Below are 27,872 nucleotides of genomic sequence, written 5' to 3' on the forward strand. Positions count from 1 at the left end.
GCCTCACTCATAGGTTAGGCTGGCCATAGAGCTGCGGATCCTTCTGTCTCTACCTCTCTAGCACTGGGATTATTAACCTGTGCCTGGCTTATTGTATGGGTGCTAGGGAACACCTCAGGTCTTTAAACTTGTGTGACAGGCGTTTTATTGACAGCCTCCTCTCTAGACCTAGCACTTAAATCTTGTAAGTTTTATTGGGTTTTTTTTTTTTTTCTCATAAAGTTAGTAGAAGAAATTGGGTTGACTCAGGATCTTTGAAATCTATTAATCTTGAAAAATATGAAACCAGGGTGTGTGGAGGGAAAGGAACCAGTGAAATAAACAGAAAGGAAAAGCAACTTCACTATAAAAAGTAGAATCAGATTTTTCTGAATAAGCTTGGTGGAATTTCAGTGGTTGTTTAAGAATACTGAATATTAGTTAAAAAGAAATGGAAAGAGCATAGGAACTGAGGAAAGCAAGAGAGGAGTTGGAGGCCATTTTTAGTAGTTCATCTGAGTTACAGTCTGGAATCCATTTCAACAAGGTAAAGTTAAGAATTAACAGCTGGGCGGTGGTGGCACACGCCTTTAATCCCAGCATTCGGGAGGCAGAGGCAGGCGGATCTCTGTGAGTTCGAGGCCAGCCTGGTCTACAAGAGCTAGTTCCAGGACAGGAACCAAAAGCTATGGAGAAACCCTGTCTCGAAAATCAAAAAAAAAAAAAGAATTAACAATAGGGGGAGGAGGCCATTGCAGATCATAAGCAAATAATATGGCAATAAAATAAGAACACCTGGTTAACGGTGGATGTGCAGAATCATTCCATTTGTATACACTCTTCCTGAGATGTTCTGTTAAAGCACAAGGGAAAGTCCTGGGAGTGTTGAGGAAATTCTTGAAATATGTGATGGAACATAGGATGCATGAAACCCTGGATTCCAACTCCAATATGGGGTAGAACAAGTGTCAGATAATCTCCTTAATTAAGATAGGGACATAATGGGCTGGATAGTTGGCTAGCAGTTAATTACATTTGCTCCTCTTCTAAAGGACCCAAGTTCGGTTCCGAGCACCCACATCAGCCAGTTAATGGTCTGTAACTCCACCTCCAGGAAATCTGACACCTTTGTTCCCCTTGAGTACCTACACTAATGTGTACATGCCCACATGAAGACACAAACACCTACACATAATTAAAAATAATGAAAATAAATCTTAGCAAGATGAGGGCATAGTACAGAGTACTTACGTAGGACAGAGTTTTAAGTAAGCTCCCTTTCTTAAGGCACTTTTTCAGTTTAGATATCTAGTAAGGGAAAGATTCTTCACGTCAAAATTAAGAGTAGTAAAAGAATAGAGCAAAGAATTCTTTCTCTATATCTTTGGAAAGGGATTGCGTCTTGCCATGAATTTAAATTTTTAGGGATGGGGCACAGCCTTTGTGGTTTAAGTAGTAACACTGTAGGAGTGAGAGCAAGTGTGTTGTGTCAATAAGCTTTCCTGTCTGTTCTTAGGGGGTTGTCTTGAGAGCTCTGCACAGGTAATTTCTAGTAATCCTCACAATCCTATTTTAGTAGAATTATGGTCACAAAAAAGGTGTATTTGAGCTGGAAATGGTGCCATGTCCCTGTCATCCCAGCACTAGAGGGCTTTGAAACAGGAACAGGATTTTGAAACAGGAAAATCTTGATTGAGTTAGTGACCATTCTGGACCATATTGTGATATCCTATCTCAGAAAAAGAACACTAAAATAAATAAAATGTGAATTCTAACCCTTTGTGTATTACAGACTACTAAGAGCTTAGGTAAACTATTAAGAGCTGGAGAGTGAAAAGGAAGAATTTTATAGATATGATGATAGCAGCCACAGTAGTTATTTCTTTTTCCTTTAATCACAGTTATAGTCTTCCTACATGTGACTCCTTTATACCCTCTAGTCCTCTCAAATAAGCAGTTTTTTTTTCTTTTTTAATGAACAACACACATTTTGTAGTAGGAGAAACTAAGAGTTTAAAAGTAAACACTTTTAAGCATTGAGGTTAAGAGTACACATTGTAAAAGCCAGGCATACAAACAGGGGAGTTTCTCTTGCGTTTCCTTCTTTGTGATAAAAGTGTTCATTTCATCATGTCCTCAGTTTAAAAGTCACTTCCATTTCCTGCACTGTCTGCTAGAGCACACATCATGTGAGACACAGGAAGAAGTAGCTGGCTCCTTTACCTTCACACACCTTTTGATCTTATACCTAATGTAGAAAGGTGGCTCAGTACTTGAAAAGCACTTGCTCTTATAGAAAACCAGAGTTCAGTTCCTTACATTGGGCAGGTTACAGCTACCAGTGACTCCTGTTCTAGAGTATCCTACACCCTCTTCTGGTCTCCATGGTCACCTGCGTGCATGTGCTCAAACATACATGCTTGCATTCACACATAGACACAGAGATATTTGAAAAATAACACACAAATATGATCTAAGAATGATCTATTGAAAGAAAATGTAAATAATCCTAAAAGTTTAAACTTTTTTTTTTTTTCAAATTAAATGTAACTTCAATAAGTGTTTCATGAAGGGCATGGAATAATGTTTAGGTTTTGATCTTCAAAAAATGTTGTTTACTGTTACATGCAATTGTCTAATAATTCCATTATATCTGATAGAGATAAGCATTAATTTCTTTCATTAGATATATATCAAATATTATTGAAACTTGCAAGTGATAGTTCAAGGACACAGCAGAGTTTTGTTTGATCAATTTCCAAGTGCTAGACTTCTTTGATGGAAGTTCAACAAATGTGTGTGAACTTTCAGAGAAGATAAAAAAAGGCAGCATCTGGCTGCCCGTGTAGACAGTTGTCGTGCTGAGTGACTTGGAATATCTCACCCCTTTACTGTTCCTGTCTCAGGTATCCTGTGTCAGCCTGAGTTGTTAGGTAGTCCGAGGAGAACCTTGAACTTCTCATCCTCCTGTTTCCACCATGTCCCTTTTAAAATTCCCTTCCTCCCTTCTTCCCTTCTTCCTTCCTTCATAAGGACCTTAGGAGTGATTTACTGAGACAGCTTACTCTTTTATCAAACTTTTGCTGGTGGTTGTTATTTAAATAATAAACTTAGAAGCATTAACTTTCTTTACAAGTGATGTGACTTTAATGGAAGTTTCCTTAGAAAAGAGCCAGACTCTGAAGGATGAAATAAAACATTGTAAAACAAAATAATGTGTTATTTGCTTTATAATCTGAGAAAAATATGCAGATATAAGTTAATGATAATTTGTTTAATTTTGACAGTCATTCAATGCAAGAGTTTCATATAAATCTAAGCTTACCCAAAAAGTTTTAAGAGAAGAATAATAAGAAATTAGGAAAAGAGGCAAACATGAACTTAAGATGAGTGTTGAAAATATTCTTATAGAATCACTTTGTGTTTTGTGATGCATTTTCTCAGGAGTTTTCATTTTACACACCTTCACAGGATAAGTACTGACCTAATCCTCTTTTTCCACCTTAAACTGAAGGTTATGAATACCGATGGCACTGGGAGGCGAGTGCTAGTGGAAGACAAAATCCCTCACATATTCGGGTTCACCCTGTTGGGCGACTATGTGTACTGGACTGACTGGCAGCGGCGGAGCATCGAAAGAGTACACAAACGAAGTGCAGAAAGGGAGGTCATCATAGACCAGCTGCCCGACCTCATGGGACTGAAGGCCACAAGTGTTCACAGAGTCATTGGTGAGTCAGTCCAGAATCTTAGTAATGGAAACTGGATCTAGAAAAGATGAAGAGGGGCAGGCAGCAGCTTGTAAAGCATAGAGGTGAATTGTTGATGTTTGAAGTGATCATCTTTACTGTGTCTGCCTAGTCTTCTGACCTCACAGTGTGCTGTTATGTACCCACCCATAGGTTGTCATTGTGCTGGTTGTGTGAATGTGTGTGTTTTTCTGTGCCTTTTGTCACATACTTTTCTTTTAGGTTCCAACCCCTGTGCTGAGGCAAATGGAGGATGTAGCCATCTTTGCCTCTATAGGCCTCAGGGACTTCGATGTGCCTGTCCCATTGGCTTTGAGCTCATCAGTGACATGAAGACCTGCATTGTTCCCGAGGCTTTCCTTCTGTTTTCGCGGAGAGCAGATATCAGACGCATATCTTTGGAAACAAACAATAATAATGTGGCCATTCCTCTCACCGGTGTCAAAGAAGCTTCTGCTTTGGATTTTGATGTCACCGACAACAGAATTTACTGGACTGATATATCGCTGAAGGTTAGCAAAGAAGTTCGGAGTGCTAATGCTGGGGCTGAAAGTGAGAACTTGATGGTAGTGTCATGGGATCACAGTGACATGCAGCTGCAGCAGCTTACACCAGCTGACTGTGAACTATAGCATCCTGTTCTGTTTTTCCTAGAATTAATATGAGAAGCTTATTGAGCCTGACTGTGAAATCTGGAGGATAGTCTTTCTTTATTCTAGATTGTGGCTTTATTTCAGATAACTTTTGTATACTTGTAATTTGTAAAGAACATGAGATGTTGGAACGAGACAGTTGGTTTCTAATGGTATTTAAGAAAATCTACTAATTCAGTGAGGGGTGGGGGGAGTAACGAGACCTTGGCTTAGCTGAGTGAAGCACCATCTTGCATGACTCTTGTATTAATGAGAATATCTGCAGATACACACCACTTATATAACACTTGGCCTAGACCTTGTCAGGAGCTAACATCTGTTATTAGCTTTTAAAACTCATAGGGTTCAAAACCTTAATGATGACACAGGAATTGATTGTTTTATGAGCTTAGAGGTGGCAGAGATCTGAATTGACACTGCCTTAGCACCCTCTCGGGTATCTTTAGAAAACTGACTACCAGTAAGCTTATAGCATTCTGGTCCCTTCTTGTTCTAGAAATTTCCTAAGAAAACTCATTTTGGGTAGATGACTCCATGGATTAGAATGTGTGCTCTGTAAGCATGATGACCTGAGTTCAAATCCCTAGCCCCTGTATAAGAACCTGTGCATGGCTTTGCATGTCTGGAACCCCAGTGTTGAGGAGTAGAGACTAGCAGATTCCCAGAGCTTGCTAGTCTAGCTCAAACAGTAAGCTTCTGGTTCAAACAGAGACCCTGTCTTAAAGGAATGTAGTGAAAAGCAGTGGAAGAAGACCCCAGTGTTCTTCTGTGCCTGTGCATTCCATCGAACACAGAACACTAGATAAAAACAACCAGGTATCTCATTCATTGCCTTAATAAAAGAAACAAAATTGATTCTTCACCATTTCAAAATTTTCCCCCAAAAGTGGCTATAATACAGTTGGATTTATTAAAAAGTGTCACTTCTGCATCTTTGTAACACTAATTAAATCCAGATTTTTGGATAATGTTTTAACCTTAAGTCATGTGTCTTAGTTGGGTATTTGATTTTTGCAGACTATTAGCAGAGCCTTTATGAATGGCAGTGCACTGGAACATGTGGTAGAGTTTGGCTTAGATTATCCAGAAGGCATGGCAGTGGACTGGCTTGGGAAGAACTTGTACTGGGCAGATACAGGAACAAATCGCATCGAGGTATCAAAGTTGGATGGACAGCACCGACAGGTTTTGGTATGGAAAGACCTTGACAGTCCCCGAGCTCTGGCATTGGATCCTGCTGAAGGGTAAATAGCTTTATGTATGTATTCTTTGTAGCTTTATCACACAGTGGTTATGGACTATATCCTTGATTTCTTAATGTTTATTAATAATCTAACAACTAAATGATAGGAAAGATTTATTTTAAAACCAGTTATTGCGGGCATAGTGCCTCATTCCTGTAAGACTAGCAGCACCTGGCATGCTGAGGCAGAAACATTGCTGGAAGTTCAAGACTAGCCTCAGCTACATTGTGAGTTCTACACCAGCTTGGGTTATAGATTGAGACTCTCTCAAAAACAAGCAAACAAAAACCTAGGACATTCATATTTTGTTGCTTTGTAGTAATTCATTGCTATAATTTACTCCATCATTACAACATTGAATGAAGAAAGTGAAATAGATTTCACAATAAAGTATTAACTGATCAATATTGATATCATCATTCTACATTTAGTTACTCTCTCCAATTCCTCCAGTAAGTGGATTCCAGATCTCTTGGAAACACACCAAAACAATGATCTACAGTGAGAAACAACTAATGCAGGTCCCCCACTCCCACTCTGGTTTTGCTTTCCGCAGTTCTAGTTACCAGTGGTCTAGAATAGAAATATTGAATAAAACCTTCAAGACATGAGAAGATCATAAGTTTTAAATTGCTTTTATTATGCTATGTATTTTTCTGTTTTTTTTATTAGTTGTTTATTTTTTGGAACCAAATTTATACATTAAACTTTGTATAAGTGGGTATAGAAATTAACATTGTTTATATAGGTTACTGTTGTAGTTTCAGATATACAGTATGGGGGATGTATTAGAATGTATCCCTCACAGGTGGGGGTTTACTATGTATTTTTAGAAAGTATAGTTCATTTTATCTGTGTATGTCTGTGTGTGTCTGTATTTGTATAAATGTTGTTTGTAATTCAACCCAAGTCCTTGCCCCTGAAAGTTGCATTTTAGGTTACCCATTAATTTAAAGTGGGCCAGCTAGTATAATCTTTATTGTAAATTTAGAAAATCAATGACATGGCTAGCTAACACATTACATTTTTTCAGAGTTAGGTGGTCCTTATTATTATAGGAATCAGCATGTTTTCATGTAGCAGCCAAGGCATCTGAAAATTAAGAGAATTGTTTCTTTTTTTTTTTTTTTTTTTTTTTTTGGTTTTTCGAGACAGGGTTTCTCTGTAGCTTTGGAGCCTGTCCTGGAACTCCCTTTGTAGACCAGGCTGGCAAGAGAATTGTTTCTAATGAAACTTGTGGTATACAGAGAAGCTGTCCTTTATATGGCCTCCCAACAAGATAAACAAAGGCCTAATGGTGAACTTAATCTGGTATTTAAAATTTTTAAGTTGTTTGCATTCAGAAATACAGAAAGATATTTTAGTAAAGTGAACCAGATTCTTAAACCAAACTATTAATCCTTTCCTTAAGACTAGTTTTATAAATGTTAATGCTGCAGCAAAGAAATGATTGATTTGTTTTCAGTTCCTACATCTGAGTGGAGCAGATTGATTGGAGGACTAAGGAGTGCTACATGACTTACATCTTTTTTGGAATGCGAGAAATGTGTTAATTGGAAATGATTAAATATTTGAAAGAATAGCAGTGACATTGTTTTATCCATTTTTTTAAGTTACTCTATATTTTCTTCAAGTTTATTGTGTTACTATACATGAATATGACCTCTTTTCTCCAGAAAATCAAATATGAACTATTAAATTTTCATTGTTTTGAATCCAGATTTATGTATTGGACTGAATGGGGTGGAAAGCCTAAGATTGACAGAGCTGCTATGGATGGAAGTGAACGTACTACATTAGTTCCAAATGTGGGGCGAGCAAATGGTCTCACTATCGATTATGCTAAAAGGCGGCTTTACTGGACAGACCTGGACACTAACTTAATAGAGTCTTCAAATATGCTTGGTAAGTTTCACGGTTTCTCCTTAGCTGTTGTATTTAAGTAGAAGGCAGTGGCTGCCACTTCATGTCAGGAGCTAGCTTCTGCTGTTCTAGAATTGCAATAACAATTAATAATAATAGTTGCCTAGTGACCCGGATTTATTTTATTTGCAGTGCAAAGTGTCGTTCCTGTTGGATCTATACTGATACTTTGGAAGAGATATTCCTGAGGGGTGTGTGTGAGTGTGTGTGTGTGTGTGTGTGTGTGTGTGTGTGTGTGTGTGTGTGTATAAAAATTATTTTTCCCCCATCTTTTTGTGGGAGAACGAAATACGGAACTGTTAAGTCCACATGTAGAGTAAATTAAATGAAAATCAAAATGGACCACAGGAATTGAAAAATACTGATTTATAGCTGGGATATCATTTGAAGTAGGGAGGTCAAACTGTAGATAGATTCATTTCAGAAGTCTGATCTGGTTTTAGAATTGCTTTTATGAAGTGTCCTATTTTAAATTGCTTACAAATATAATGTTTCATGTGTTACCTTCCCCTCCCATCAGAAGACACTTGTTCCTCTGATGGAGGAGTTACTTTCATTTAATAAAGAAACTGCCTAGGCCCATTTGATAGGCCAACCCTTAGGTGGGTGGAGTAAACAGAACAGAATGCTGGGAGAAAGAAGCCGAGTCAGTGAGTCGCCATGATTCTCCCGCCAGACACAGACGCAGGTTAAGATCCTCCCTGGTAAGCCAGCTCGTGATGCTACGCAGAATATTAGGAATGGGTTAGATCAATATGTAAGAGCTAGCCAGTAAGAGGCTGGAACTAATGGGTCAGGCAGTGTTTAAAAGAATACAGTTTCCGTGTAATTATTTTGGGTAAAGCTAGTAGTGCGGGTGGCCGGGTGGCGGGACGCAGCCCCGCAGCTAATATTTCAACATTCCTCATATGCTTCATTTCTGTGGCTCTCCCTTGCCACTGACTTTCCCAAAACAGGACTCAACCGTGAAGTTATAGCAGATGATTTGCCTCATCCTTTTGGCTTAACTCAGTACCAAGATTACATCTACTGGACCGACTGGAGCCGACGCAGCATTGAACGAGCCAACAAAACCAGTGGCCAAAACCGCACCATCATCCAGGGCCATTTGGATTATGTGATGGACATCCTTGTCTTTCACTCCTCTCGGCAGGCAGGGTGGAATGAATGTGCCTCCAGCAACGGGCACTGCTCCCACCTCTGCTTGGCTGTACCAGTTGGAGGTTTTGTGTGTGGATGCCCTGCCCACTACTCGCTGAATGCTGACAACAGAACCTGTAGTGGTAAGCTATAGTATCTTCCAGAGGCAGCTAGAACTAGAAGAGAAAGCAGCATTTTGAGAATTGTCCAAAAGAGTAAAATGTTGATAATTAAAAAGGAAGACTAATGGAAGACATACAAGTTTTTTTTATTTTTTTTACTTAAATTTTTAAAATTTACGTATTAACCTCAGTTCCCTCTCCCCTTCCCCCATTCCCCATTCTACTCCACCCCTCATTCAGTCCTCAGAGGGAGTAAGGCCTCCCCTGGGGAGTCAGTGAACTCTGGTATACCAAGTTGAGGCAGGACCAAGCTGAGCACCATAGAATTGCCTCCAAAAAACCAGCTGATGCACCCAGGATATGTACTGATCCCACTGCCAAGCCCCCCCGCCCCAACAGATCAAGCCACAAAACTGCCACCCACATTCAGAGGATTTAGTTCGGTCCCATGCAGGATTCCTAACTGTCCGGCCAGAGTCTTTGAGCACCCACTAGCTTGGGTCAGCTGTCTCTGGTTTTTCCAGTCATGATCTTGACCCTACCCCCTTGCTCATATGATCTCTCCTCTCTCTCTTCATCTAAGCTCCAGGAGCTCAGCCCAGTGCTTGGCTGTAGATCACTGTATGTATCTTCTTCCATCAGCTACTGGATATAGGTTCCATGATGAAAATTAGGGAAGTCACTAATCTGATTATAGGGGGGAGGCCATTTCAGGCACCCTCACCGCTAGGAGTCTTAACTGGGGTGATCCTTGTGGATTCCTGGGAATTTCCTTAGTACCTCATCTCTCCCTAACTCCATAATGACTCCCTCTATCAAGATATATCTAACATTGCTCCCCCCTCTCTGTCCTTCCCCCAACTCGGCCATCGACCCTTTATATTCCCATCCCCCATCCCTTCTCTTCTATTCCCCCTTCCAGTTTACCCAGTAGGTCTTAACTATTTCCCTTTCCTGGGCCCTCCACGTATGTCCTTCCATTTTACCTAGCTTCTCTGGGGTTGTGGATTGTAGCCTGGTTATCGATATCCACTTATGAGTGAGTACATACAGTGTTTTTCTTTCTGGGTCTGGGTTACCTCACTCAGGGTGGTTTATTCTAGTTCTATCCATTTGTCTGCAAATTTCAAGATGTTGTTTTTGTTTGTTCGTTTGTTTGTTTGTTGTTTTTTCCCACCGAGTAGTATTCCATTGTGTAGTAAATGTATCACATTTCTTTGTCCTTTCTTCATTTGAGGGGCATTTAGGTTGTTTTCAGGTTCTGGCTATTGCAAATAATGCTGCTATGAACATAATTGGCATACAAAAGACATACAAGTTTTGTCACTTATTCATGATAGAACTTAATTTCAAAGAAGTATTGTCTTTTACTTTTGAGCTTTTGAGCTTTAAGTATTTAGTGAAAAATGTGTAGTGTGGCCGGGCAGTGGGTGGCGCACGCCTTTAATCCCAACACTCGGGAGGCAGAGGCAGGCGGATATCTGGGAGTTAGAGGCCAGCCTGGTCTACAAGAGCTAGTTCCGGGACAGGCACCAAAGCTACAGAGAGACCCTGTCTCGAAAAACCAAAAAAAAAAAAAAAAAAAAAAGAAAAAGAAAAATAAAAATGTGTAGTGTGAGAGAAACACATGTATTAATACATAATGCTTGTTTATTCATAAAGGAATACAAGTAGAACAAAGAGAATCTTAAAACATACTTCTTTGAAGTACATAAAACAGGACAAATGTAAGCATTTTTATTGTCTATGAAGCCATACAGGAAATTCATATTAAGAAGTTTAAACGCAGGGTGAAGCAGTAATTGACAGATGAGGATGGTTCCCATGCCAGCATAGTACATAGTCACTGCTTGATTCCAGATCTTCTCACCTTATGGTGGTTATGGTTCAGAATTTGTAATGATAAAAGGGAGGCATGGCCCTATGTCTTAGTCAAAGTTCTATTTCTGTGAAGAGACACCATGACCATGGCAACTCTTATAAAGGAAAAACATTTAATTGGGGCAGGCTTACAGTTTCAGAGGTTGAATGCATTATCACCATGGTAGAAAGTATAGCATCACACATGCAGACATGGTGCTGGTGAGTTAGCCGAGAGTTCTGCATCTAGATCCACTGGGTCCAGCTTGAGCATTTGTCACTGGAAAGTGACACACTTTCTTCAACATGGCCACACCTACTTCACCAAGATTGCACCTCCTAATAGTGCTACTCTCTGGTGACCAAGCATTGAAATCTATGAGCCTGTGGGGACCATTTCTATTCATGCCAGCACAATATCTTTTAAAAGTTAACAAAAAATTTCACATTAAAAATGAACACACATGGTACTAACAACAAAGCATGTCACAATATTGTTGGCCACATTAAACCTGGTGTATGACTTAAGTATCTATGGAGACCCATATCTTGAAGGTTAGATAAGAAAATTAGTAAATGATTAAGAGATACATAGGCAAATTAGATCAGGCAGTCTTGGGAGCCAGGAGACTATTGGTTTGGAAGAAAGTAACAGCTTGTGTGACTTTAGATACAATTAACTAGTGAAATTACTCTGTTGTTATCTGAAGAAATGTATCTGAATCATATAGGGAAGGATTTAATCTATTCTGAAGTAGACTTCAATTATGGAGAAAGAACACAGATTATACAGAATACAGATTAAGAGATTATACTTTAGAGATTCCCACATATTGTTTTTTTTTATGCAAATCATTTTTAAGCCTTGATTTAACTAGAGTTGCTGTGAGAATTCAATAAGATGTGTGACATCGGTGCATGAAAAGTGATGTAGCTCTGGGAAGACCTGGGCTGCTGGTACGGTGGTGATGGAGAGATGCTCATGGACTCTGTGTGTGCTTTGGAGTTAGACTAGATCTTGGAAGTGAGTGTGGTATAGAGAAGAAGAGAGATGCAGCAAAGCAAAGATGGTTTCCAAGTGTCAGAGGGAAGTGATAAGGCTGAAGGCATGTGTTTCAGAGCTGCAGGTGTTTACCTGAGGTTACCTGCAGGGAGAGCTGAATGCTGGGCCTAGCAGACTTGGGAAGGTCTAGATAGCAAATTTTCGGCATGTAGGGCATGTATGTAGGCTCTGTTAACACCTTTCAGGTCTGCCCAGCTCTGTCCACTGTAGCATGACAGCAGCCACAGACAGTATTACAGAAAGGGGCAGCAGACCAGGTTTGGTTTGTGGGCCATAGTTTGAAATGCCTTTTAGAGAGAAAAGACGGGACCTGACAGCCAAAAGAACTGGTTTAGAAGGACAAGTTTGCAGAGAGTACTGAGAATGGCATAGCCAGAGAACTAAGAAAAGCTGCAAGAGATAAGACTGTTTCAAACAAGAGTTGCTGACCTTGCTAAGAGGTTAGATGAGGTCTTAAAAATAACATCCATCTTTTAAATAGTTTCTGTCTATTGTGACCAAAGGTAGTCTTGCAGACCATGAAGAGAGTAAGCTCAGAGAAGGGATAGGGAAAGACAGCTGGATTCCACTGGACTTTACAGTGTACAAGAGCATAATTCCACAGCAGAGAATAGACACGAGGAATATGGCAAGACATCCTGAGGTTATTGTGCATGTAACTGCACATGGCCTGTTGGTTGGTGAGTGAACACCGTGGGGAATCATGTTGAGTACCCCTAATATCTGTTTGACTATCTGGTACAGTCGCTGTGTGTCAAGGCTTCTTGTGTGCTTTTTTTTTTTATGAATATTCTGTATTATTGCATGGAGTTGTATTAGATTCCGTGCATTATGAGGAACTTGATGCATAAGTTCCTGCTTTCAAAAGTGTTCCAACATTGTTTAATTTGCATCTTGAATGATTTTAAAAGCCAGTTAAGACCAGCTTGTCTCTGGTCTCAAATGTTCCAGTGCTCTCTATCTCATGCAGTATAAAACTCCTGACTCTTATAAGGCCTTCAAGGCTCAACATGAGCAATATCCCTCATTTCACAACAGCTTCTTTTAATCTCACTTCATAGCTGCGTCTTTATCCTACATACCCCAGTTCCTTCTCTAACCCCAATTTCTGCTAGTCTTTAATTTGCTTTCTCTGTAACAGACACACTGGTCTCATTTCTGGGTTCAAATATTCAGATCAGTCCCATTTCAGGACGGCTGAGCTGCTTATTTCATCTGCTTTGCGTGTTCTTCTCACAAATCTTTGCATGCCCACCCTTCATTTCTATGTCTTTGCTTAATTATGATGTGTGTAGCAAGACCCAGTCTGCAGCACTTACAAGGGAAAAAACTTCCACCAGTATCATTGCCAGGGTCCCACAGCTACCTTTCCAATAGCACTTAGAACAGTTTGTGTGTAATTTATACACTCTACTGTTTATATACTGTTACTTCCTTTGTTATACTTATTGTTTACTATGTATCCCATGATGCAGCAGCTTTTTTTCTGTTCTCTTCACTGAGGTATCTGAGGTGCTTCTGGTACATGGTAAACATTCAATGTTACTGTTAAATAAATTAGTGAAGAAATAAGGCAGTTCTTAGAAGAAAGTTTGACCTTCCACTCGGTAGCTTTTGTGATCCTGAGAAAATGTTTAACTTTCCTGTTTGCTCACCTATAAAATGATGATGTAGGGATTGAATGGCATTCTGTGTGACATTTTGGAATATAGAAATTAAATGGCATTCTGTGTGATGTGATGTATTGGGATATGGAGATTAAATGATATTCTCTGTGACTGATGTGTTAATAATGTAGGATTAAGTGACATTCTGTGTGACATGTGACATGCTGATAATATAGGCATTCTGTCTGTGACATGTTGATAATGTAGGGCTTAGATAGCATTCTATGTGATGTGTTGGAGTATAGGGATTAAATTGCATTCTATATGATGTGTTGGAGTATAGGGATTAAATTGCATTCTATATGATGTGTTGGAGTATAGGGATTAAATTGCATTCTGTGTGATGTGTGACATGTTGTTAAAATAGCAGTTAAATAGCTTCCAGTTTGATGTATGGTGTGTTGGAGTTTTTCAACAAATACATATTTCTTTTCCTTCCTTTCTCTAATTTTATTCTGTTACTTACAAAATCACAGCTACAGAATTGTCTTTTCATAATATTTTTATTCTTTAATGTGTATTAAACATACTCTACCTGCTGGGTCTTATTTTAACCAGTGGAAATAATAACAATGAATGAAATAGACAGAAATGCCTGTTTTCACCAGGATTACATTTCCCTGGAGCTGTTAAGGTGAACAATATCAGGGCTAGATGGTGTAAGTCTTATGCAGAAAAGGAAGAAATGTGGTGGCCAAGATTGCACTGTTAATAGGGTTACCGGGAACTCCATTCTAAAGTGATATTTAGTCAAGACTTGAAGGAAGTGAGGAAATGGGCTGTGAGGATGTCCACCTCTGACTTGATAGGTTACTCGGGAGGGCATTACGGTAAAGAGTGGATGAGGACATTGAGAGAGAAAACAGGAAGCTAGATTTTACAGACTTATCCTTGGTGCTGAAGTGGCCCTTTGGTACCTTGTATAAATTGGGGAATGATGTTTCCTCTGGACAGATTGAGTCCCCCAGATGCATAATTTGGCTCATACAGTGAAGGTTGCATATCTGTCCTTACTCAGTGCTTTTGGTACCATGGATAACACACTCATATTTGGTAGCATGGCCTTGAAGATTATCCTGTTCCTACCTAAGAGCAGCACCTTCCTTTAGCTTATCGGTGAATGCTGGATAGCAGGAAACAGCTGAAAATGGCCTCTGGCTTACACTTCCAGCTTCTGCATGTTGTTTCATTGTGGGACTGCATACTAGGAAAGAGTAGGAGAACTCAGTGGCTTATTTTATTTTGAGACAGGGTGTCCTATGCTGGCTTAAAGCTCTTGAGCTTTTCATCCTCCTGCCTCAGCCTCCCAAGTACTTGGATTACAGGAATGTACCACTCTGCTTAGGTTTTGTTTGTTTGTTTTAATAACTTAATATAGGAGATGTGAGAGTGTGGGTGAGGATTAGAGGATAGGTTTAGACTTTCTAAATGACAAGTGTTGTGTCATTTTAAGCATGGACTGTAAGAAACTCAAATTATCAGCTTCCCCTGAGAAATATTCCACCATTTATAATTGTTAATTTTTTAATTAAAACTTTTAATTACACTTCAGTTTAATTGTGTGTGTGTGTGCATGTGCACACACTACATGCTTATCCCTTGGCATACATGTAGAGGTCAGAGAACAACTTGAAGAACTTGACTCTCCCTTTACCCTGTACATGTAGGTTCTAGACCCGGAACTTGAACCACAAAGTTTAGTGGCAAGTGCCTCTACCTTGCTGAGCCTTCTAAAGTGTGTTCTTAGAGTTGAACTCTACTGAAATTGCCCACGATTGTTAAGTCCATGTGTGATGGAGATTTCTAGTAGACTGGGTACTTCCTGAGTCTTCTAAGCTGGGTGTGGACCTCTAGGTAATGAAGAGCTAACAGAAATGCAGTGTTTCAAGTGTCAGGTTTCTTCGTCAGTGCCAGTGAATTCCAAGAATGTAAAGTAAGCCCCCAGCCTCAAGAAAGAGCCTTGGAGATTGGGGTTCAGGCAAGGATTCAGGCATGGCCTCCTGTGTTTACATCCTTGAAAAGGGCATGTTTCTGCTGGGTTTAGATAATAGCTGAGCACCAAGAAAATAAAGTATCATTATCAAATTTATGAATATAAACCATAAACACCCCTCCCCCATTGCTGTTTCCCCCCCCCCTGTGGTTTCCATTACCTGTAGTCAGCCTCCATCTGGAAATAATGCATGGAAAATTCCAGAAGTAATGCATAAGCTTTAAATTGCATGTGGTTCTGAATAGCACAGTGTAATTTCAGTCCTACCCAAGATTTGAATCATTTCTTTATCTGGTGCTTCGACTCTGTATGTGCTCTCCTTCTGGTTCCTTAGCAGCCATCTCTGCTGTGATATCAGCTGTCACAGTATCCTGAATACTTATATTCAGGTAATGATAATTCTCCTTCATACTTTTCCCAGAGTGAAAAGTAGTAAGAGTGGCAATTTATTTATTTATTTATTTTTTTTTGAGATAGGGTTTCTCTGTAGCTTTTGGAAGCTGTCCTGGAACTAGCTCTTACAGACCAGGTTAGCCTCGAACTCCCAGATATCCACCTGCCTCTGCCTCGCGAGTGCTGGGATTAAAGGCATGGACCACCACCGCCCAGCTAAGAGTGGCAATTATATTATGGTATATTATTATATTTTTTTCTTATTGCCCTGTTTGCCTGCATATATGCTTGTCGATCACAGGTGTGCCTGGTGCTCGTGGGGATAGGAAAAGGGCATTGGATCCTCTGGAACTCGAGTTAGAGAAAGCTGTGAGCCACCATGTGGGTACTAGGTATTGAACCTGGTACTGCAGCAAGAGCAACAGTTGTAGGCAGATACTGCACTTTCATTGCCTGGATCACAACAATTGCTCTGAACCAGTGAGCCATCTCTTCAGACCCTCAATTAAGTTTTATGATAGATGTATATGTATAGAGAAAAATACAGTACATAAAGGATCTGGTACTGATAAACTGTCTTTATCAATAATAGGGGTGGGCTGTATTTTAATTAGGATAAAATGCTTTTAGGTTTTCCTGTTGTTGGTGATACACCCAAATGTCATGTTTGTTTGTTTTGAAGATAGGTTCTTATCATATAACTCAGGCTAGCCATGAAATCACTCAGTAGGCTCCTGCCTCTCTACTTCCTGAATTGAAGATGACCACAAAATAATGAGAGGCCCATCCCTGGGAAAGGGAAGTGTTGTCTTGGTACACTTTCTAGTTTTATGAGTTGAGTACTATCTTACCATGGAAACAGAACATTTTGTAGTGAAGATATAAATACTTGCTGTTTTTTAAATTAATTTTTAAAAAAACCATTACTTTTCTCATTTCACATACCAATCCCAGTTCCCACTCCCTCCCCTTACTGTTTTTTTCTTTTTTTAACTTTATTTTATATGTGTATGTTCTGGGAACTGAACTGGCATCCTTTACAAGAACAGCAGGCACTTTTAACCGCTAAGCCATTTTTACAGCTCCTGTTTTTTGTTCTTGGTTTATAGATAGATGCCTTCTTACACTGTCCAGCCTCACATATTCAATGACCCTTCCGACTTATTTTTTACAGCTCTAAGGTTTGAGGCAAGAGCCACTACACCTGACCTTAATACTTGTTTTCAATATTGTAGATAATGTAAAAGTGTCTATCTTTTCTAACTGCATGTTGGGACTTGAACATAGGGCCTTGTGTAGGCTAGGCAAGTCTCCTCTCTTGAGCTGCATCCCACCTAAGCATTTATTGTTAGCTTTTTTGATCATTTCCTCTGCAAATGAAATCTATAACTTCTTATGTCTTTATCAAATGATTCATTAAAAATAAGATCTGTTATTTCTGCAAGACAGGAAAATAAGCCGGATGATGAAAAAATCAATTCCCACAGAGTTCTAGCAACAAAATTTTAAAGTATTTTTCTAATTAACCATTTTAATTACTAAAAATGAGACACACAAATCATTTATAGGTTTCATCTCTTTTCTGTAACTCTGGAAGTAAGCCATTTCCCTGCTAACGTTACCCTTATCTATTCAGATGCAACTGAGCATTGAACTTTTTTTTATCAAATAAAGAGCTCTATTAAATGAAAGAATACATATTCGTTATTTACAATGGAATCGAAGGTCTAGTATGTATATAAGGCATGAAGATCTAGTACTGTGTAACTGAAAATAGTTAAGTAAAGGCCAACTAGAAAGGAGTGAGTATTGCTAAAGAGACACAGAGTGAGCACTGGATTCCAGAGGTGGGAGAACCACATCTGGGTGAGAGTGGACGAGGTCAAGGGAAGCTGCACAGAAGGTGCAACAGGGAAATGGTCCTGGGGGATGGGTGGGATTTAGAACTAAACCAATGTGAACTCTGGGCAGTAAAACCAGAGAAAGCAATAAGAAATGCAGGACCCAGTGAAAAGGAAACAATTTGTAACTGGCTTTATAACCAGAGTACTGATTATTCTCGCTCTGGAGGAAGTTTCAGTAGGTATGCATAGGTGTCTCCACTCAGTGTTAATTTGTTGTTCTGCTGGAGATGCATGGAATGGGCTCACCAAACCTTGGGGTGGTGAAGACCAGAGTCACTGTATTTCAGACTTGCTCTTTTCTCTTTTAAGCTCCTACCACCTTCCTGCTCTTCAGTCAGAAGAGTGCCATCAACCGCATGGTGATTGATGAACAGCAGAGTCCTGACATCATCCTTCCCATCCACAGCCTTCGGAATGTCAAGGCCATTGATTATGACCCTTTGGACAAGCAGCTCTACTGGATTGACTCTCGACAAAACATGATCCGAAAGGCACAAGAAGACGGTGGCCAGGTAACTCAGGCTTAATCTGGAGTCCATTTCTGACTAGAATTGCTCTAACCATCCAAACTGCTTTATCTGTCTACAGGGGACATGGAAATCTAGGGATAGTACTTTTTTTACTATCCAAAATACCTGTATTCTACTTACATTATTATTATTTGATGATGGCATTGGGTTGGAAATTTTATCAGGAAAGTGGGATCATTAATGACTTTTCCACCATTGGTCACATCCATTCGTGCCATTTTTTTTTCTTCATTATCCCTTTGTATGCAGAGTAGTACACGTGTTCAAATCAAGTAGGCCTTTGTTCTGGTCCCAGCTCTATCACTCACTAGAAATCTTAGGAATGTTTTTGGTGAACAGAATGCAAGGCATAAAGCTCCTATGTTTTTAATGGTAGGGATTTTTATAGATAATAGTTATATCTGTCACTTACTACCTTTTATTTACCAGACTCATTGATTAAGAAACAGAATAATCTTAGTAAAATTAGAAATATCAACCATGTGTTGATATTTTTTGTGATTCTATTTTTTTTTTATTTTCTGTTTGGGGAATTGGGGATGAGAATGACAAAACTATCGATCTTAACGGTGCCTTTCTACCACCATGGATTTCAGTACTATTAGTTATAATTCCTTCTTCCTGGGGCCAATAAGTGTAAACTTAAGGTTACAATAGCTGTCTGTTGTCTCCTTGTGGCAAAGATGTTAAATTGGATTTTGAATGTTAAAATTTAGGGGAAATATTACTCTATTTTGCTGTCTAACCTTACAGTAAAGAACACAGAAGGTGGTAGATATAGGAGTGCTGAGGGATCATTTAGCAATGAGGTCATACTTTGAACTCCAGCTGTACCTTGTACTACCTAGGCCAGTACTAGTGGCACATAACTGGTAGGGAGAATTATAGAACCAAAAATACAGCAAATAAATTAAGTAACTTTTAAAAACACTATACTAACTCAGAATCCTAGTAAATGAAATAAAATTTATTTGGACAAAATAGACAAATCTACTTTTGGTTGACTTTGTGAGAAAAAATTACTACTGCTATTACTATTATTAATTTGTAGTCAGGCAGTAGTCCCAGCATGAAGCTTAAAAATGGAAGCCCCTGGCCTACAGAGTAAGACCCTGTGTCCAAATAGTTTCTAGGAGGGCTGCCCTAAATACAGACTTCAGGATATCAGAAGCATTCTTGGTCTTCACCCAGTAATTGGCAGTGGTAGGTTTTCACATCTCAATACTGAAATATCTCTAGATATTCCCAGTGCCTGTGGGTGCAGTATCCGCTCGGTTGAGAGCTACTGCTCTAGAGGTGTCTCCACATTGTGATTGGAGCCACAGGTGTTTATGGTCAAAACATTGTCAGGTTCCTGGACTATCTATGCTGTCTTCAGCATCTTCTGCTCCATAAAATAGCCCAAGGGGATATTTGAAATGTATATTAATAGGCAGGTATATCACTCATAAAACCCTGTCTTTAAGAAATGTCCCCAAAGACCAGATACCCTTCTGAGGTGTGACCACACAAGTTAAGAGTTGTGTTCATGGCCTTGTAGTTGTCTGGTGTGGAATCTAATTTGTGTGTTTCTCTTTCTTTAGGGTTTTACTGTAGTTGTAAGCTCAGTTCCAAATCAGAACCTGGAAATACAGCCCTATGACCTCAGCATTGATATCTATAGCCGTTACATCTACTGGACCTGTGAAGCTACCAATGTCATTGATGTGACAAGATTAGATGGCCGATCAATTGGAGTGGTTCTAAAAGGCGAGCAAGACAGACCTCGAGCCATTGTGGTGAACCCTGAGAAAGGGTGCGTTACAGAAGCTGTAGGCAGAGACTCTTGCCTCTGATGCCTCTCCGTCTTCCCTGCTCCAGCTAACCACTCCACTTAATGTTTCCCATGTGCTTGGCCCTGCATTTTCTTATGCTTTTTCTGATTTTACTGCCTAGAATTCTTTCATTGGTTTAGTTCTAAATCCCACCCATACCCCAGGACCATTTTGTAACAAGAAGGAACCTGCTTGTTTGGGTTTCTGTCGTGCCCGGTACCCCACAGCCAGCAAGCCCCAAAGAAAATCACACAGAGATCTCCGTAAGTTATAAAGCTGATTGGCCCATTAGCTCAGTCTTCTTATTAGCTCTTGTAGCTTATATTAACCCATTATTCTTATCTATGTTAGCCATGTGGCTCAGTACCTTTTTCAGTGGGGCATGTCACATGTTGCTTCTTTGGTGTTCTGGGCTGGACTGGGGGGGAATGGGCTTCTTCCTTTCCAGCATTCTCTTCTCATCACCCCACCTCTACTTCCTGTCTGGTTGACCCGCCTATACTTCCTGCCTGGCCAATCAGCGTTTTATTAAAATACATGATTGATAGAATACAGACAATTCTCCCGCACCACCATTTCACCGCCACATCTTCTGTGTACTTAGCTTTTCTTGACCTCTTTCATACCCCAGCCAGATATGATCCTTCCACTACTGGAATCTCAGGGTTCACTCTGTGTCTCTTTACTCATGCTTATTCTTTTCCAGTTACGTAGTTATTACTAAACCTTCAGCTATGTTGTAAATAACTAATAAATATGTCTTTATTTAATAGAATTTTGCATTTGACTAAAAAAAAATCCAGTGTTCAGTTGTATCTCAGTAGATGATAAAGGTGTTAATAACAAGGAAATGGCTTACGTCTAGAGTTACAGAAAAGGGGTGAAACTTATAAATGATTTGTGTGTCTCACTAGTAATTAAAATGCTGAATTGGAGAAATGCCTTAAAATTTTATAACTAGATCTCTCTGGATATTGATTTTTCTTTTTTTAAATCTGTGAAATTTGACTCTGAAAACTTCTTAGTACCCTCAGTTTGTCTTGATTCTTCAGTACTTTTTTTTTATTTTCTCCTGTTATCTTCAGGTATATGTATTTTACCAATCTTCAGGAAAGATCTCCTAAAATTGAACGGGCTGCTTTGGATGGAACAGAACGGGAGGTCCTCTTTTTCAGTGGCTTAAGTAAACCGATTGCTTTGGCACTTGATAGCAGACTGGGCAAGCTCTTCTGGGCTGATTCAGATCTTCGACGAATTGAAAGCAGTGATCTCTCAGGTACCCCAAAACTGTTTCTGTATTTTGATTTGAGTTTTAAGATGATTTCACTACTGTGAATTTGTGTAGTAGGAGCTGCGGGCTGTGTTCCTGCCGCCCCAGCTCCTGGTTGCCTGGCTAGCTTATGCCCCGAAATAACAACACACAAACTGTATTCTTTTAAACACTGCTTGGCCCATTATATCTAGCCTCTTCTTGGCTAATTCTCACGTATTAATTTAGCCCATTTCTAATAATCTGTGTAGCACCCCAAGGTGCGCTTACCGGGAAGATTCTAGCCTACATCCATCCTGGGTCGGAGCTTCATCGCGTCTGCCCTGGAGGGTTGCATTGCGTCTGTCTGTGAGAGGAGCTGCCCTGCATCTGCGCTCACTTCCTCTTCCTCCCAGCATTCTGTTCTGTTTACTCCATCCACCTATGTTCTAACCTATGAGGGCCAAGCAGTTTCTTTATTATTTAACCAATGACCTTCCTCCATCAAATTTGTATTTTTTTTTGTTATTTTTATGCATGATTATAATTTTATTCTTTATATTCTGCATTATGTTGTAGGGGAGATCTTTGATATTACTTCTCTCATTCTCTAAGTATTCAGCAGTTTTAGTGATCTGAAAATTATGGGTTTTTTTTTTTTTTTCCGTTTTTTACTAATTCTTCTGCTCTACTAATTATTCTGTTCTCTCTGAACTCCAGCCTACGGTTGGTCTCTTTGCTCCTTTTTGCATGTCGTAAACTTTCAGAAACACTTTTCCATATGCAGACAGTGTTCTGAAGTGTGTTTCCTAATGTTTCTTCTTAAGTCTTCAGAGTATTCTCACTTTAGGAAAAACCTGCTCACCCTTAACAAAGTCTTCACTTTAACCCTTTGCTTCTCTGTGGTCTTGTTTTTAATCATAGTCACCTCTTCTGTCATAATTCAGTCATGTCCGGTTTATGTATGGCCTCATTAGAGACCAGGAAAATAAAACTGAAATAATAAACTATTTTTTTTGATCAGAGTGGTGAAAATATGTTAAGGTTTATTATGCCCAGCACTTGCCAGGATGGTAAAATTAACATACTCTCCTAAGGGTGGTGATGGAACTTAGAACCTTTGATTTGGCCATTTCTCTTCTAGATGATTGTCTCACAGAAATACTAAGAGTCACCACTGAGCATTATTTGTGATAGTCTTTCATGGAGAAAGTACATTGTAGCATGTCAGTATATGGACTGTCGATGCCACTCAAAGCAGTTGTGATTAAGTGCTTGTAATTTCAGCACTTGGAAACAGAAGTGAGAAGGTTCTTATTTTGAGACCTGTCTGGACTAATTCTAAGAACTTGTATCAAAAGCAAAACAAAAGCCAACCAGTCCCCACAGTGCTGCATGAACCTTCCTGTGGCCTAAAAGTAGTGGTGAAATTTCTATGCAATATAGACAATAAATAGCACACACACTTGTACTGATATGTAGAAACAAGTGTGGATTCTCCCCAAGTTGTAAACCAGTCTAAAGAACCCATCAACATTGTATGAGAATTGTCTCTCTAGCACATGGTAGTGTTGGAAGTTTTTACAAGTCCAGTAGTTTAAAATGTACATCATATTAGCAATTCTTTACCTTATTTATTGAAATTGAACAAAACTTCTTTGCATTGATTGATAGTTTGCATTTCCCTGTTTCTTGCTGTCCCACCCCTTCTTTTAAAGAAAGCCTTGCTCCGTTGACCACACTGGCCAAAAACTTGAGCTGTCCCTGCCTGCTTGTGCCCCTGAACCCCAGAGATTGTGGTTATATACCACTGTACCCATCTTCCATTTTCACTCTGAATTTCTAAAAAATTTTTTGTGTATTCAAAATATGAATTCACTGTTTAAGATGCATTTATGGTGAAGGAGAATCTGCCTGTTAACCAACCTTGGCTTTGTTTAGTGGAGTTTTTGTCTGTAGTCATCTTGGACTTTGTTTACAGATTCATAGAGCCTCCGTTTGCTGATAGGACAAGAAACCTTGCAGTTTTGTCTACTTAGTCAGCATTATTGACTAGACAATCTGTCCTTTCCACTGTTTTGAGACATAAGTTAAAAAAAAAATAGGTTTTGCCTGAATGCATGTCTGTGTAACACATGTGTACCTGATACCTACGGAGGCCAAATGAGGTACTGGATATCCTGTGACTGGGGTTACAGATGAATGAGGTGCCATTTGGGTTCTAGGAATCATGTAGCTAAGTGCTAGAGCACTTGCCTAGCATAAGCAAGGCCTTGGGTTCAGTCCTCTGTGTTCTCTCTCTCTCTCTCTCTCTCTCTCTCTCTCTCTCTCTCTCTCTCTCTCTCTCTCTCTCTCTCTCTCTCTTACACAACACACACACACACACAAGAAATTCTTACACATCTCTTAGTTATATTACATAAAACTTTTGATGTTGTATATGGTCCTCCTTTTTCCTCAGACGATATGTTCTGAGATCCTCTGAGAGCATGGATGACAACCAAGCTCTAGAGGTGCCAAGAATTACTGTCCATGCTTCAGTAATAGTACACCATCCAGAAGCTAATCTCCCTTTCTTTGTATCACTGTTCTTGGGCATCGAGTCCAGGATTTTATAGGATTAGTCCATAACTTGTGTGTCAGGTGGACTTTGTGTGTTCTGAGAAGCCAGGTAGAGTGAGAGTGGCGGTTTTTGATGTCTCAGATGTTTTCAGAAAGCGTTGGATACGAACCACAGAACCCTGGCCTTACCTCCACTGCTTCATCCAGACAAGCATTGTTTTCATCTTCTTTATTGTGTTAATTTTTCATAAAGTTTAATTCAAAAATGGATTCTGCTAAAAACAAATTGAAACCGCCTGACCCAAGTTCTTTGCTGCATTTCATAACAAGAAAATTCCTTGTGTCGGGAATTCCTTGATGCACATATCTAGGTTAGCACCATTTTCTGGTACATTTAAGTCTTGTGGTGCAGCACTTGTATTTTCCATACCTTTAGGATCTACTTGGTATCCATTGGATAACTGTTGAAAGTGGGATTTGGCTACACAAATCATTGCTGTTGAATGTTTTCCTTTTCCAAGGTGCCAACAGGATAGTCCTAGAAGACTCTAATATCTTGCAGCCTGTGGGTCTGACCGTGTTTGAAAACTGGCTCTATTGGATTGATAAGCAGCAGCAAATGATTGAAAAAATTGACATGACTGGTCGAGAAGGAAGAACCAAGGTCCAGGCTCGAATTGCTCAGTTGAGTGACATTCATGCAGTAAAGGAGCTGAACCTTCACGAATACAGTAAGTGAGGTGGACAGCCAAAGAGCACTGTGTGTGTTGTAAGAAGTTCTGTGGCTTTTTGACATCATTTTTCTTTTTTATTGAACTTTCTAATAACATAAACAGTATGACTTTGGTTTATCAAAATTATCATGGAGCAGGTGAAGTAGTATACTTCTGAAATCCTAGCACTCAAGGGGTGGGGGCAGGAAGATTGAGCGCTTAAAACCAGCTTGGACTATCTAGCTAGACCTAGTGTCCATAAAACTAAGACCTGAGGTGTAGCTCAGTGGTAAAGCACTTGCTTAGCACCCACAGGCCCTGGGTTTGGTCTTCAGACAAGTAGATAAATGATAGCATTGTATATTTGAAAGACTGAGAACTATCTCTGTTGATACATATTCAAATCTACTTTGTAAATAGTTGACAATCTCAATATCAACACAGATTGATGTAGCACCTATATTATTAATAGAAAACAGATTATAATTGAAGACTGTATTGCATAATGATAATGATACTGTAATAGCCAAGGTCGGGTTGTTTGTAACCCAAGCTAAATAGAAAATTCAGAGCAGTGACTTCATAAGTACAGGTTGTGAAGTAAATCTTGAAAAGTTGCCTAATGTATCTTTCTGCTTCACCCAAGTAAGAGGAAATTAGGTCTTTATCACACTGTCTTTGGCAATTGAACAAGCAAGTAATTTTGTGTGTTTCAGTTCCATGTGACCATCAAGTTTTTCCTTCTACTGACTTTAATTTTCTACAAATTCTGTATTAAAATATGCTTTTAAAAGTGAAATAATTTTACCTTTTAGAAGTAAAAGTTCTCGGTTAAAATCTTTTAGAAGTCTCAGTTTTAAAAATAAAACTATATAAGTGTCAACAATCACCCCTAGCAATTTTTTTAGTTCTATAAATCATTTTTTTTTTAATTTTTTATTATTTGGCTTTTTTGAAACCAGGTCTTGTTGTGTGGTTCTGGCTGGCCTGGAACTTGCTGTGTAAACAGTCCTGGTCTTAACTTATGGGCTCCTCCTGCCTCTGCTTCCCAAGTACTGAAATATAGGCATACGGCATTAAGGTCAGCTAATATCTTAGCTAAAAAGTTAACATAAGCCTATCATAGCTAAGTTTTATTCATTGTATTTCTTTCATAGTTTTATTTATCATATTATTTAGCTTTGTTGCTGTTTATGCTGAGGATTGAACCCAGGATGTCAGTTATGGCAAGGACTCTTACATGGAGCATTTCTCCCAGCCCTTTATTATAATGTTTTAAGATGAAATATACATATCTACATAACACACTAGGTGTTGTGCATACTTGTAATCTCAGTAGTTTTAGAGGCTGAGAGGATCACTTGAACCTAAGAGTTTAAAACTAGCTCAGACAATAAAGACTCCTATCTTATTTCTCCTCCTCCATGCAGTGGTTATACATAGATAGGTTATACATAGATAGGTTATATAGGGATAGAGTGTGGAATTACACTATATAGAAATGAAATCAGGACTTATTTTATATTTAATATTGTTTGTTGTTCATAAGTCATTGATTTTGATAATTACATTATTTTCCAGGACAGCACCCTTGTGCCCAGGATAATGGTGGCTGTTCCCATATTTGCCTTGTAAAAGGAGATGGTACTACAAGATGCTCTTGCCCCATGCACCTAGTTCTGCTTCAGGATGAGCTGTCTTGTGGAGGTAAAGATGTTAAAATCTTTCTTGTGCAAGCAAAAATTCCACATCTTGATCTAGCTATCTATGGCTAGGCAGTGAAATGACTATTTTTCCTGACTTAATTGGCCATTTGTACACTTACCAGACTTGGCTTCTTTCCTCTCTGCTCCCCAGACTTATCCCTACTACTACAGCCTCCAGTGATCCATTTTAACAAATTCTGTTCTGTGTGTTTGAATTTTATACATTCCACATACAAACGGGATTGAGTGGTGTATACTGTTTTGTGCCTTCCTTGAACATACTTTCTCTAGGCTCGTTTCTTTGTAGCAGATGATAGGAGTTCCCTTTTTTTTCTTTAAGTCAAATAGTATTTTATTATATATGTGTTGGTGATATTTTCAGCCTATGAATTATGTTTCCTAATAATACAGTAACTTCCCCACCAGAGTAAGATGAATTCACTCTGGCCTTCGCCCGTTGAATTCTAGATTTTTCTCGGTATAGGTGTCATTGTTTGGAGTGTGTCCAGTGAAAAGAATATCCTTTTGTTCGAATCCATCAGGATTTCCTGTCATTTTAAAAAAGAGCAAAAACAAAAATAAAAACTAACAATAAGAGAAAATTAAAAAGCCCTATGGTGTATGTGTATGCATGTATGTAGGGGTACACACATGCATGTTAACATATGCGAGTGCAGAAGACAGCTTAAGTGTTTCTCTTCATCTTCCACTTTGAGATAAAGTGTCTGTTTATCACTGCACTCCAGGCTGGCAGGCCTGTAAGCTACTGGGGATTCTCCTGCCTACTTTTCACCTTCCGTAGGCAAACTGAGTTTACAGATGCACACTACCACGTCCAGCCTCGTGTGGGTTCTCACCTCAGGTCCTCATGTTCACACCTAGTGTGCCCTCTCCTCAGTGTGTAGTCTCTTGTGAAGCATAACAAATTGGTGTGCTCGTTTGTTAATTCACAGTGTGACAGTGCTGGGTACCGTGATATTGTTCATACTCCTCATTAAGAAGTCCTCTTCCTGGAGATAATTCACAGTTAATTTTAATTGAAGAAAAACAATTGTGGCATGCTGTTACCTGCAAAAGTGCAATTTAAAAGAATCTAGTTTCTATTATTTGAAAAATTGTTAAATACAGCAGCTGAGTTAAAAATTTTTTAGTGCTGAGGATTGAACCTAGTAGTGTTCTATTGCTGAACTTTATCTCCAGCCTAAGTTACTCACTTACTAAATATTATAATTATGAAGCTGATATAAAAATGTATTTGGTATAAAGGGAAAATGGGTTGTTATTTTGATTTGTTTGCTTGTTTCTTTGTAATACTGACTCACCACCAGCCCTTCAGTTAGTATCTTAAATGTTTCCCATTTTAAGGCCATGTATTAATAGATTGTGGAGCTGTTGGGTTGGAATCTTTGACATTTTTTGAAATAGAGCCTGACTTTGTTGTTGGCTAATCTCCACTGCCAGGCTTAATTGGTTCTCCTGTTTCAGCCTCCTTAATGACTGAGACCACACAGTCTCTGCCACTGTACCTGGGATAAAAATCTTATTGCAGTGATGTTTTTTTTCTAGGAGTGTAGTTGAGCAATACAGCACTTGCCAGTTCATGTGAGG

The 27,872-nt window shown here is 39.2% G+C and overlaps 1 protein-coding gene across 1 annotated transcript in view; it reads left to right on the plus strand.

Annotated features, from left to right (window-relative positions):
* Positions 1-27,872, plus strand: part of Lrp6 (LDL receptor related protein 6) — a 132,300-nt gene that overhangs the window by 83,544 nt on the left and 20,884 nt on the right. Inside the window, exons 8-17 of the mRNA XM_057762761.1 lie at positions 3,494-3,710; positions 3,951-4,240; positions 5,399-5,625; positions 7,346-7,530; positions 8,505-8,831; positions 18,000-18,202; positions 19,804-20,015; positions 21,120-21,310; positions 24,367-24,576; positions 26,140-26,265. Coding sequence (XP_057618744.1) covers positions 3,494-3,710; positions 3,951-4,240; positions 5,399-5,625; positions 7,346-7,530; positions 8,505-8,831; positions 18,000-18,202; positions 19,804-20,015; positions 21,120-21,310; positions 24,367-24,576; positions 26,140-26,265 — 2,188 coding nt within the window. The remainder of the gene's footprint in view (positions 1-3,493; positions 3,711-3,950; positions 4,241-5,398; positions 5,626-7,345; positions 7,531-8,504; positions 8,832-17,999; positions 18,203-19,803; positions 20,016-21,119; positions 21,311-24,366; positions 24,577-26,139; positions 26,266-27,872) is intronic.

Source organism: Chionomys nivalis, chromosome 1 (genome assembly GCF_950005125.1).
Source record: "Chionomys nivalis chromosome 1, mChiNiv1.1, whole genome shotgun sequence".
Classification (NCBI taxonomy): domain Eukaryota; kingdom Metazoa; phylum Chordata; class Mammalia; order Rodentia; family Cricetidae; genus Chionomys; species Chionomys nivalis.